Source organism: Periophthalmus magnuspinnatus, chromosome 8, assembly GCF_009829125.3.
Source record: "Periophthalmus magnuspinnatus isolate fPerMag1 chromosome 8, fPerMag1.2.pri, whole genome shotgun sequence".
NCBI classification, from domain to species: domain Eukaryota; kingdom Metazoa; phylum Chordata; class Actinopteri; order Gobiiformes; family Gobiidae; genus Periophthalmus; species Periophthalmus magnuspinnatus.
The window spans coordinates 13794641-13808760 of record NC_047133.1 but is presented as its reverse complement, the minus strand read 5'-3'; the positions used below and the strand labels follow the sequence as shown (position 1 = coordinate 13808760).

General features: G+C 36.5%; 1 protein-coding gene across 1 annotated transcript; it reads left to right on the top strand.

Moving 5' to 3' along the window:
• The first annotated feature begins 1328 nt into the window (after window positions 1-1328).
• On the top strand, window positions 1329-14120 carry cln3 (CLN3 lysosomal/endosomal transmembrane protein, battenin). The gene is made up of 15 exons (XM_033971045.2): window positions 1329-1626; window positions 2116-2149; window positions 3246-3342; window positions 4113-4196; window positions 4753-4832; window positions 5015-5100; window positions 5835-5907; window positions 6769-6912; window positions 7913-8046; window positions 9086-9144; window positions 9219-9287; window positions 10483-10538; window positions 10613-10706; window positions 11586-11726; window positions 13004-14120. Exons 1-15 carry the CDS (start codon window positions 1578-1580, stop codon window positions 13118-13120), a joined length of 1317 nt encoding a protein of 438 aa, XP_033826936.1. The 5' UTR covers window positions 1329-1577; the 3' UTR covers window positions 13121-14120.

Genomic DNA, 14120 nt, shown 5'->3' with positions numbered 1-14120 from the left:
TTATCCAAAGCTTATCAGGAAACTCTTAAAAGTTCTAGAAATGTACAGTTTATTTATTTTTGTGGACTATGGCTTTATTTGAAAACAGACTGTGCCTTCTTGTAAAATACTGCCTTTAAAATTGAACACATACATTAATGGTGTACTTTTCAACCATGGCATCATAGAAAATACAACTGAAACATGTGTTTTTTAATAAAAAAAAAAAAGTAGATGTGTTCCTACCATACCCAAAACTCCAAACGCACAAAATAACAAGATGGTTGGTTAAAGGGCCTGTACTTGATCTCAAACATGTTTTAGTTTGAACGTTTACCTTACATCAACCTCTTACGTCAACTCTCTTGCTCTAAGGAAGTGATAGATGGATTCAACCAATCACTGTGAAGTGTGAACTTTCCAAAGATGGCAGACGGCTTTAGTTCCTTTGTAAAGACAAGTACACATTTACTAGATGTACAGGAATCACAATGAAATCAAAACTGATGTAAGCTATAAGAAAATTTTGACTATACACTGCCTGGCCAAAAAAAAAAGGTTACACACTCTAATATTTCGTTGGACTGCCTTTAGCTTTGATTACGGCATGCATTTGCTGCATTGTTTCGATAAGCTTCTGCAATGTCAACAAGATTTATTTCCATCCAGTGTTGCATTAATTTTTCACCAAGATGTTGCATTGATGATGGCAGAGTCTGACCGCTGCACAAAGCCTTCTCCAGCACATCCCAAAGATTCTCAATGGGGTTAAGGTCTGGACTCTGTGGTGGCCACTCCTTGTGTGAAAATGATGTCTCCCTGAACCACTCCTTTAGAATTTGAGCCTGATGAATCTTGGCATTGTCATCTTGGAATATGCCTGTCCCATCAGGGAAGAAAAAATCCATTGATGGAATAATCTGGTCATTCAGTATATTCAGGTGTCAGCTGACCTCATTCTTTGAGACCTGACCAACTGCAACAACCCCCAACTATTTGCTTAATTAAATCCAGGTGGTGACTTTTTTTTTGGCCAGGCAGTATATAATCATTTGGCTCACCCCACCAACCTTAAAAATTTGATCACATTTTTTCTGAGAATATTACCATCAATTTGGTAAGGTATAGGCATAAGTATTTATTATCCAGATTACTCTTAAAAACGATGATATAATATTGTATAAAATATAGACTTATAAACCCTGTAAATCTCATTTTAATTCTGTATCTTCTACTTTAGGTTTATAGTAGACACAAGTGCCAGAATGGTTGTAGACAAAGGAGGAAGGATTTTGTGGCTTTCGTTTCGGTGGGAGCGTCTTTCCGTGAGCACTGTAGTCCATGCACGCGACTTTCAACGCGGAAGTTCGTACGTAAACAAACAAAAACAGACCAGAGAGACCCAAGGCAGTGTGATTATAGCAAATTATGGATGGGGAGCGTCGGAGCCACTTTTCCCTCCACACCCGCGGGGTTAGAGCTGTGTGAGAGATGATTTGGACGCTTTGGTTTCCCGTGTGCGCAGTGTTTTGGTGTTAGCTCTTCTGTTAGCATTTTAGCATTTTAGCTTTGACTTCTGATTATTCTTCTGACTGAACATGGAGCAGACGAACAGTGTCAACGCGGATCCTGACCCCACCTCTGAAAGTATGCATTCTTTCTTACTTATTTTAGAGTTCCTAATATGGTTTCAGAAAGCTTGTACATGGATTGTTTAATTTCATATTGTGTCATGTCATGTAATGTAATAACATACTGTGTAACATTCCAGTCAAAGCAGTAACATCTCCATCGACACAAACAGCTGGCGTTACATAGTGAAAAGAGACATAGTGAAAAGTTACATTGTGGGTACTTGTTCTTTGCACCAGTGGGGAAGTTTAGATTAGATTTAAGATAGAAACTAACTACTAAAGTGTTTCATTCTGCCAGTTACTCATTGTAGCACATGTTTTTAACCATATTATACATTTAGAATAGTTTTAGGGGAGGGAATTATCATCCTTCAGTGGCATAAATTAGTTTCAATATTATCATTTATATTTTCTTCAGCAATATATTGCACTTCACTGTAGTAATAGGTCTAATATACGCAGCATTCATGTATGCCTTGTTCTGCCTCTTCTTCCTCCTTAGGCTGCACCAAAAGGAGAAACTGGACAGGGTTTTGGTAAGTCTTTTTGAGTTGAGTTTGACTTGACTTGATTTCCAACTACATGGCCCGATGACGCTTGTGTTTGTTTCAATTCTGTTGACTTTTTCTCCTATTATTTAAGTTTCTCCTGTGTTTGTCTATTTTGTTCATAATTATTAAAATAGGTCAGAACATATTTGAACCAACATGGACTTAATTTTTTTTTTTCTCACAGATGCTATGATCCAAGTAGATGTAGTCACATACATTTACAGTATTGGCATGGTTTATACAGCTGCAAGAGCCTGACATTGACTTAATATTCACTCATTCAATCAAAATATTAATTTAGTCATGGTATGATATGGATTTTTTGATCCAGTACCAATATCAATATTTGGCTTGTTGCTGTGGTCAATAACCAATATTTAGCTTTTAAAATTTATAGCAAGGACTAAAAGTGTATGTTAAGTGATCATAAAGATAAAAAAGACTTTTTCACTTTAGTTTAAATAATCACAAAATGGATTTGTCTGATTATATAAAACCTTTAACTGCATAACTGCGTAAACATAGATCAGATTTGTCTTTTTGAACACCCACAAGTAAAAGTGGAAATAGAAGCTAACTAGCTAAAGGCTAAAAATATGGTCCTGAGAATGACAACTGGGCTCACACAGACTGGCACAGATATTTTTTCTGCACTGCCCCAAATGTTTTTAATATCAGAAGTAGACTCTAGAAACCCTCTAATATCTGATATATCACTGTTATCTGATAACCAATAAACCATCGCTAATATGAATTATAAAAACTCATTAAGATCACACACACTCAAATGATGTTTTAATCACTCTGATGACTGGAACGTTCTTACTAAAGTGCAAAGTCAGTTTGACCACATTGTTTCTCTTTCTCTTTGCTTCTTGTGCTCTCTTTCTCCTCTCTTACCCCTCTCTCACACCCCCTCACGCTCACCCCCCCCCCTCTCTCTCTCACCCTCTCTCATCTTTCTTACCCTTGCTTTCTCCTACCCTCCCTCTTTTTCTCCCCTTACTCTGCCCCCGTCTCTGCTTCCTCCTCTTTTATTTTTTTCTCTCTCTCTCTGCTCTCCCTCTTCTCTCCCCCACAGGGTGCTGGGACTGTGTAACAATTTTGCGTATGTGGTCATGCTAAGCACCGCGCACGACATTCTGAAGAAGCAAGAGAACCAGAATTCCACTGCATTTGTAAGAGACTTTATCAACAAAACAGTTTTAATACCAGAATGGAGACAACGGAAGGCAAAAGTGAAGTAGAACATAATGTCTGCGTAATCCCTCAGTTGTCCAGGTGTGATCCATAGTAAAAGAAAAATATAAAATCTGTTAACTGGACTAAAAGTTGTAAGAGTGAACAAAACGTCTTCACTCTTACAACTTTTTGTCCAGTAGACAAATTTTATATTTTTCTTTTACTGTGGAACATAATGTAATTTCAACACAAGTTAAGATCTTCCTCAGAATATCATAAAATCTTTTGAAAATCATTGTGGCAATCACTCAGGTACATCTGAGTGATATCAGAGCCTTATAAACTAGTATTTTTCACTTTTTAACAAATACCCTGAGAATTAAAAACTGTAGCTTAGTTTTAATTTTTGTAAAATAAATGAATAAATATAAGAAAAATGCTAGATGTTGTCACTGTGATGGCAAAAATCTTCAGTGTCCTCTGTAAAAAGCGTTTCTAAAATTATTATGGTGAATATTTAGGATGTCAGGAATGTAATGGGAAAGTGATGAATAAGTAAACCTTTGCAAACAGTTTAATATGAACTAATTATGTTTTGACAGTGAACATCAGGTGCAGTGCCTCTAAGGTTTGAAAATGTGTTATATGTCACTTTGCCTCCAGTCTTCTTCATTCTAAAATTTTTAACATTCTGATGACTTGTCACTTTAAAGTTCCTATATGTATATGAATGTAAACAGTGACAGAACTTCTTTGTGTCCTTCAGGCCACAGTCACTTCTACACTTGACCTCCAGGCTGGGAACAGCAGTAACACCAGCATTTATGACTGCAACCCCACCTCCACTGCGGTAAATACTCAAATTAAGTAATACACTGAAGAAAAGAAAAGAAAGAAGAAAAGGAAAAAATAAACAAAACACATACACTTAATCTGTTCCCTGACAATGTATTTTCATAAGGGAGCTGCAGGGGGAGCTTTATCATGGACAGTTACTTGGTTCCGCTTTCACTCAGTAGTATAGATCCTAGTGTTTCTAACCAGTATATCAATTTGAAAATGGCCTCTGGATGGGAGCCGAAATGTCTTGGTGTACAGATGACTACCTCCAAAAACGTTTCCATATTATATCAAGAGTTTTGCATAATATGTCCCCTTTAAGACACTGGTAATGAATGTTAATAAAGATTTCTTGTCCCAATACGGATGTCACAGTATCAAATTTTGGCATAACAATTATTGGGGGAAGAAACATCACAATTTTAGGATTATTCATTATTAACTATTTAAATTGTCTAAAAAAAAAATTCTAATATGTGATCAGTTTTCTGAAATCAAATTTTATGAATTATAAAGTAGATGTTCCTACAATGATATTATGTAATGTTAATTTATAACTTTTCCAGGCTGTGCTCCTGGCTGACATCCTCCCAACTCTATTCATCAAGATGTTTGCTCCATTTGTCATCCACAAATTCCCATATGGGTAAGATTCTTTTGGTATCCATCCTGTATTGTTTTGTATATGTAGTCATATTTTATCTGTGAGCTTGTGTTCGCACTTAAACTGGCATTGGCAATTCTATAAAGTCTGCTTTCTTTACTGAGTGTTAACAGTATTAGTAGTCGTAACTATAACATAGCTATACTATAATGATATTGTTGTAGGTTTCGAATCCTGTTCTGTGGGTTGACAGCTGCTGCTAGTTTCCTGGTGGTGTCCTTCTCCTCTACTCTTTGGATGAGCTTCCTGGGTAAGAATTTATCAGAGCAAACAGTTGTGGGTAGAAGGAGGTGGACTGTGGTTTATTAGTATAAAGTGGAAGGAAACACTAAACCAACTTTTTTTGCTACAAAACTCTGGACATGGTGTTGTAATAGAATTGCCTAATGTTCCTAGTCTCTTTTGACAGTGTTACTGCAAACTAAGTACACTTGCCTCTTTGTGTATAAACATGGTATGTTTTTCTGCCCCCGGTGGACACGGCAATTTCAAGTACTACATGACATCGTGCAAGACTGCTATGATTACAGCCAGGTGTTTCTGATTACAAGCACCTGGCTACAGAGGCGAATGAAATGTAGATATTAATCACTAATTAATATTGTAAAAGACATTTGCTTTATTCTTATTTACTTTTAATAATATAAGCAGCACAATTGGTTGCATGCCAGCGACATCACAGCATAGAAGAATCCCTATAGTTTAAACTGGGCTATGAAATTTGCTGTTTAACTGTAAGATTGCAGATTTGTTGACCTGTTTTATGGTTAATATTTCTGTAATTATTGGGCCCATCCATATTAAACAGAAACAGTCAGTGTAAATAAAAAAAGTGATTTTTTTTTTATAAAGTTGTTTCCAGTTTTCCACTCTAAACTCTGAAGGCTGTTGTAAATTGAAAGAATTCTAGAAAATGAATGCAAATATTGCACATCTGTAGATCCACTTGACACATAACCTGTCTGAGGTGTGCCTGTGTTGCAGGTGTGATTCTGGCCAGTATCAGCTCAGGACTTGGAGAGCTGTCTTTCCTCGCACTCACCGTCTACTACAGCAGGTAACATGAGAGAGTTGGACTGCAGTCACACTTCTATGAACTACCAGTTAACCTAACATTAAAGGTGCACTGCGTAACTTTTCTGGTAGAGGGGGGTTCGCCACCTGCTTGTCTCCCTGATGAGATGTTATTGATTTGATGATAATGTACAAATATATTCCAAGATGACTCTACATTTTGGATAGAAATTTCAATGTTGATGCCATAGGTAGAGACAATTCAACATGTCTTTTGACAGATTAAAGGTCCTGTATTCCACAAAATTGTCTCTTGTGAGCTTTAAGCCATGTTATAATGTTGCCTCATCAAAAATATACCTGGGGTTGTATTTGTTTCATTCACATATGTTTGAGTAACACTTTATTATTAGTCTGTACATCTCAAAAGCTGAAAATGCTCTGTTCCACCTTATGATATCATGAACTGGTAGTTTCCAAGTTACCAGCTCCTTTTACCTTTTAATTCAGTAGGGATTGGCAATTCCAGGGCTGAAATTATCCAAATGATTCTAGTGAAAGTGTATGGAGAAAAAAAATTGAGAAAAACTAAGTGGCGCACTTCCTGTACGTACTGAAAAGTACTGTCTGTATGAGCGAACTCAGCCTAGATATGCAGGGTTTGTGTGTTAAACATGTGTGAATGAAACAAAACACAACTCTGGTATGATTTGGATGAGGAAACAACTTTATATCATAGATCAAAACATACAGCAATATGGGCCCTTTAAACTGTGATCTTTTTAAATAAAGGTGGCTATGTTTTATTTTTATTTGTCTAATGTCTCATAATTATTTATTTAGACAAGTCTTTTCAGTGGGGCAGCACAGTGAGCTGACCTGTGGTGTTTCTCTTCCTCCTCAGGGATGTGGTGGGGGGCTGGGGCTCGGGAACTGGGGCAGCCGGAGTGACGGGGGCTCTGATGTACTCTGGTCTCACTCAGCTGGGCCTAACACCACGGCTCACACTACTCATCATGCTCATCATACCAGCAGCCATGGTACTCAAGTAAGGCACAATATTTACTCTAGTACTTTTGCTTGAGTACGTTTTTAATACAATTGTACTGCTCAGAGTAGTTTTCAGGCACCATACTTGAGTACTATATTTGACAGTGCTCTTACTTGAGTAAAAGTTTTGTTACTCTTCCCACTGTGAGTAAGTCTACAAGTAACAAAAGCTTTATGTTCTTTTTACACCACTCCTTCAGAAATTATTTAGTTTGTCTTATTTGTGTGTCTGTCCTTTGAGCATTATTTAAAGAGGGGGTATTGCACATCTGTGGGATATTAACTGCTACCACATAACATATTTAGATCACCGTGTTACCTTTTATAGTTTCAACATAAGTCACTCGCCTTCAGAGTGCTGTGACATTACAATTGGCATGCATCCCGCTAATGAAACTACTGCATATCACATCAAGTTTGTGAAGTTGCAGTGTATTGCTTTGTATCAAGTTTTCTATATTAATGGATAATTGTCATGTGGGAGCCTGAATGACGTAGGCTTGTGGGCAGAACACTGAACAGAAACGCACTGCTAAGTGTAAGGAGGGTTCAAAGGCCCAGGAGATCGCTAAAATACTCAAGCATGCATGGATGACATCTAAAACCTCTTCAGGCATGTTTTTAATGAGGGAACAATGTTATAACATGGTAGGAACCTCCAAAAAGTCATTTTAATACTTTGTCCTTTAAACCATTAACTTCAAATTATAAATCAAATGTTATGTCCAGACAGTTATTCTTACAACTACATTTTTTCTATTTAACTTGGACCACTACTTTGTATTTTTACTCCTGGAGTCTTGAATATAATGTGTATTTTCCAAACATAAATAGAAAATCCAATTCAATAGCATTCAAAAATACATTAAGGACCGGTGAGATAAAAAGTATAGTATAATATTATATATATATATATATATATATATATATAAAGTTTGGTACCATGTCATTACACACATTGCCCCATAGTTGAGGTGAACTATATGTTGTGTCTTCAGTTACTTCTTCCTGCTCGTGCACCCCCCCTCCCTGCCCCAGTGGAGGACAAAGGACCCCCGGTGCACAGTTCTGTGTTCAGAGGAGACACAGGGGCTAATGGCTGAAGAAGAGGATGAGGACAAATCCTCACCAAGTAAGTTCATAGTAAATCACAACACCTGAAGTAGGGCGGCAAGAGGAATCGTAATCACAAATGAAATCTGTATGGATCTGTTTTGTAACCATTACAAAAATTTTTTTTTAATTGTTCAATTATGTAATGTCCTCTTTAAACTTTGCCTGATCAGCCAGTCCCAGAAGTGATAGAAGGGAAGAATAGAGGGTGAAAATCCCCCATCCTAACTTGACAGGTTGCACAGTTGCTAATTTGTGTCACATGTTCTTAAATTCTCAAAAATTCTCATAACATTCAGAATATATAACTTATTTTACCTGAGATAAATAAGAGTATGGTGCTCAACTCACCTTTGATACTAAGGAATACTCGATACTCAATGCTGATTCCGATGCCACAATGATAATGAAAAAAACACTCTTTATTTAGACATTAGAAATTACATTAGCAATTTTTCAACATTAAATAAAAGTAGCTTCTTTTATATTCCCATGTGGCCTTGTATCTAATCCCTCAGCCGTCCAGGTAGGTTCCATAGTGGCCCATAGGTGTATACTAGTCTGTGTCTTATACTTGTTTTGACACATCTCTATATTTCCTATTTAGCAAAGTTTGATTTCTGTTCTGTGAATGTGACTTTCTTAACATTGATACCTACTCAAATGAGTATCTTGTTTTAATGCTTGTTTTGTACAAACATGTTCTGAAATGCATCTAACTTCAATCTCCATTAGTTTTATTTTTTTTCTTTGTCCATTGGACATAGAAATATATCAATACTCTAATGCAGACCAAAATGGTTTAGGCTGAAGCTAATCTTTATGTTAATGTTTGGATTATGATAACACAGTGGCTCAGTGGTTAGAGCAGTGCTCCCCTCAAAAAGATCAGAGGATCGATTCCTACTGTCGCTTCGTCCTTTACCCACATTGCCCCTACTGTGTAACATTTTAGTCAATAAAATAAAAGTGGACGAAAGGAGGAGTCAGTTATCAAAATAAGAGAGAGTTTCATATGCAGCCTATCCTTGTCACTGTATAAACTTGTATTATCATAGGAACAGGTGTCAGGGCGAGAGGACCTCTGACCTGCACTGAGAAGGTCCAGGTGATGAAGGTAAGACCTGTACTGTACCCTCCTCATCCTCTGGTCTGTGTGTGATCTCACCCTGCCCTTGTGCTCATGAGCAGGGACTGTTGAAGTTTGTGCTGCCTCTGGGGCTGGTCTACTTTGCAGAGTATTTCATAAACCAGGGATTGGTGAGTCTTCTGTCACCCTCTGCTAGTCTGTTTTTTAAATTACTGACCCCAATTAGCTTAAACAAAGAGTCAAAATTGTAATTTATCAGTCAATTTAGTTTTAAAGTAGGTACACTTAAACTTTTAATGAGTACAATCAGTGGCGATCTAGAAAGAAATACTGGATTGAGTATCGGTTCCGGGTTATGACAATAAATTTATAATAAGAAATAGTACATCTCTTTTTTTTTTTTTTTTTTATGAGTAAAAAGCAGTAACATCTTTGAATCAGTTTTGTAAGAAGTTATTGGTGTTTAGAGAAGAAAATAATGTTAAAATTGGTGTTAAAATAGGGGATTAGCTTAGCTGTCTACCATGTTATAACATTATTCCATCATCAAAAACATGCCGGCAGATGTTTTAGATGTCATACATACATGAGAAATTTTGTCATCTCTTCTGGGCCCAATTTAACCCTCCTTTTGTGCAATGCAAAGATTTTGTGCAATGCTTGGCCTACATAAATGCTCTCACTAGATAATTCTCCATAAATATACAGGATATATTATGTAGGATACAAAACTGTACACTACGACCTCACAAACCTAATGCGATATGCAGTAGGTTCATTAGCGGAATGCACGCTGAATGTTTTGTGATGAGGCTGTAAAGGGGGAGTGAGGGGAGACTTATCGCTGCATTAGGGCAAAGTCTATGGTGGACGCGCGTCTAGACTAGTCCAACATTTCCATGGTGCTTTTCGAGCATTCACTCATATGAGCGTCAGGCGCCAGAGTTGAAAAATCTGAACTCTCGTCGCAATATGCCCCGCATCAACAAGTTTGAAGCATCTGTCCTCAAATGCAAAGGTGTCCAACTAGACCAGTTTGGTGCAATTTTGTTGCAACGGTTTGACTTCGGCAATGGCTTCAAGAATTAAAGTGAAACTAATAAAAAAATGTTAAGACAAGGCAAGTTTATTTGTGTGGCACAATTTGTACACAAAATAATTCAAAGTGCTTTACAGAATAAGAAAGACATTAAAATCACAATACAAAAAATCAAAACAACAAATGTTAATACATTGTTTTCAGGAAATATAGCATTTTCAAAACAATAAAAAGGTAACATGGTGATCTAAATATGTTATGTGTTAGCAGTTAATACCCATAGAAGTGTAATATCCCCTCTCTAATACCCCCTATGTTTTTTTCAGATGGAGCTGCTATATTTTCCTGACTTTTTCCTCTCTCATGCTGAACAATATCGCTGGTCAGTCCCCATACATTGTAATGATCCCATTATTCCTGTATATAACAGAATTAAACGTGTATGTGTATTTGCAGGTACCAGACCCTGTACCAGGTCGGAGTGTTCATTTCACGCTCCTCTCTGTGCTGCTTTAAAGTTCGCAAACTCTGGGTCTTTGCTGCACTGCAGGTGAGCAGAGAAACCAACACACTATGAGCTACAGTTAAAACCAGAAGTTTACATACTCTAATAAAAAGAAACATTTGCTTTTTTTTCCCTCATGCCTTTAACTGCCCTCAAATACATCCACAAGTGTGTCTCTAATGAACTAAAATGTTGTCGTCTTCTGAGTTTTCTCAGATTGTTTAAATGCATAGTAACTTATTGTAAACTTCTGACTTTGAAGAAAGTTATGAAAAGTTGTCTTCTCTCATTATTTTGGCATTTAGCAAATAGAAAAAAAATTGGGTTAATCCTGTTTGACCTAAAACAGGGAAAGTTTAGTCTGATTTCACATGGTGAGAAAAAGTTATGCTTTTTTTTTTAATATGATGTATGTAAACTTCTGGGTTCAACAGTACATCTTTAAAAACATTTGTGACAGATTTTGAGACCTTTTGAAGCTTTTTACCTTAGCTTTTCAAACCATACCTGGAATAGTGTTTTACTTCATTTGCTCCGGTCTTTGCCCGGTTGCTTTTTGTAATTATATTTGGAAAATCTTGGGGTTTTTTTTGTTTTTAAACTTTGGTAAAGTTTATCATTTTACTTCCTAGTTGAACACAGGCAGCATATGTGACACACGTAGAGGCAGAATTCCATCACTGTTACCCAGCAACCATAACGTTAACAAGGGACAAAACTTGTCATTTATTTGTATTAGTCTAATCATAATGATTGTGACAACACCTGTATTTAGTTATATTAATTTAAACTGCCTTCCTTGTGTGCAAATTGTCTCTGCATTTGTAATTTTCTGTGTTGATGACATAGGTAGAGGTACATTGTTTTAGAACTCAGTTATTTATGTATTAAGACCTGAGAAGTAATTTGATCTGATCTCCACAGTTTCTAAACACTGTTCTGCTGATGTTTGCGGTTTGGTTCCGGTTCATGCCCTCCGCCTGGATAGTCTTTGTCATTATCCTGTATGAGGGTCTTCTGGGAGGGGGCGCTTATGTCAACACATTCTACTTTATCAGCAAAGAGGTGAGTGTCAGCGTTGGGCTTATCAAAAGTATCAAAAATCAGATACTAATCGATTCTAAAAGTAGTATCATTTGAGCAGGTATCGATACAAAAAAGTCACATTCACAGGACAGAAATTGACCTTTCCTGAACATCTTTAGAATGATCTTGAATTGTATCAGAATATGTGTAAGACTAGTATACACCCACAGACCACTATGGAACATACCTGGACCACTGAGCGATTACACAGATATAAGGCCACATGGGAATATAAAAGAAAGTACTGTGTTTTAATTTTGAAAATCACATTCTATTGTCTAAATAAAGTGTTTTTACTATCATCATGGTATCGGAATCGGTATTAAGTATTGAGTCTATTCCTTAATTTGAAATTTTAGTATCGCAACAACATTAGTTGGCCCCCGCTAGACAGCACAGGAAATAGTGATTGCTAATACTGCCATTGTGTTCTGAGCAATCGAAGTCATCAAATGCAATAAATAGTGTCAAATAACAGTTTAAATAAAAACAATTTTTAAAGTTACAGACTAAATAATACATTTATGTTTACTGTAGGTTGAGTTTTGCCCCTAAAGAAGATCGCCAGTTCACTTTTGGTCAAATAAAAAAAAATTGTACAGTGGTGTTAGTAAGGTCTATAGGTTGTTTTTTTTTATAATAAATTGGTTTATAGTATGCCCCAAATATCTCTACTTTAAATTAGGACTAAACACCTAAACTCTTCCCACAAACTAATTTAAAATAGAGCTGCTAAACTGGGCAGTACCTGGAGGACTAAATAAGAGAGTGATGGGGAGGGGGGGCATGGTCTGGACATATGAGGAACAATGTCATAGGTCTAACAGGTATCCACATGTCAAACTCTTCCTCTGCAGCCAAGTGTCTCATCAGAAACACCTGGCTGTAATCAAGGCAATCTTGTGTGATGTCATGCAGTACTTGAAATGGCAGTGGAGGCAGCACATACTTAAATTGCCAAAAAGGCCTACTTAGATGGTAGACAATGCTTTGAAAACACCATATACACAGTTTAATAGCAAAAAAAAGCAGATTTAGTGTTTGGTTTAAATGTTCTTATTCATCACAAGAGCAGTCTATTCTGTGTGGATAGACTTTCATTGAGTAATTGAGTAATTCTCAACTTTTTCACCTAAAGTTGCACCTAAAAAAACAAAAACAAATCTTGAAAAACTAATACGAGGACTACTATGTGAATAAAATAGCATCTAACTGAAGTAAATAAAGTTTAAATGTTTGTTTTGGTGTTGTTTCAGACGGAGGAGCGCCACCGCGAGTTTGCCATGGCTTTAGCCTCTGTAGGAGATACTATGGGAATCTGTCTGTCCACTGCGCTGTCCTTCCCTGTCCACAACTACTTCTGCACTTTCTGATCTGAAGTACAACTACTTCTACTGTCTCTGACCTGGTCCAAATATACTTTTATCTTCTTTGACTTGGCCTACAAGTATTTTTACTCTTTCTGACCTGGTGTACAAATACTTCTACTGTGTTTGGCCTGGTGTACAAGTACTTCTGCGCTCTTACTTGGTCCACAAGTACTGACTTGGTCTACAAATACTTCGCTCTCTTTAACCTTGTCTCTGTCTTTGACCTGGTGTACAAGTAGACCTGCTCAGAGAGAGTGGAAGTACAACTTTTTCTGACTGGTCTACAAGTGTTTTTACTGTCTCTGACCTAGTGTACAAGCACTTCTATTTAAGTACTTCTGCTCCTTCTAATCAAGTACTTGAACACACCACGACAATATAAGGGAGGAGGTTAGACACTTTAACTGACCAAACTGACAATGGACTTAGAAACAACACTGTACAGCTGACTATTATACTACTGTATTATTATGTATATTTTTATGCAGATGATATTTGTATTTTTAGTTGGTACGAATATAATATTACTTATTTAGTGTTGGGGTGGGGCCTAAAAGGTTATTATAATGACCAGTGCCTTCATATTTATTTTTATTTAAAATGCCCAAGATCATGTCCAAAACATTACATATTTACATATCATAACATATTTAGTATTCTGAATGATCCTATTTAGATTTTATAATAACCACACCCATTTAAAATTAAGTTTAACAATAACTCCAGCAAATAATTAGAAAATAATGCAATGTGTGTGTCACTTTTGATGCATTCTTATCCTAATTTTTACAGTTTTAAATTGTATTTTTAAACTAATGTGTGATGAAGGTCCAAAGTGCCGTAACTGTGAATTATTTGCTTTAAATCTAAATCGTGTAAATGTGCTGCTACTATTATATTTTCTATCTGTTAGAATTCACACCATTAGCTCATCTTCAACTGTGTTTTTTATTTTTTTTAAAATAAATCCTACTTGATTTATAATGATTTTTGCGCTGTAAGC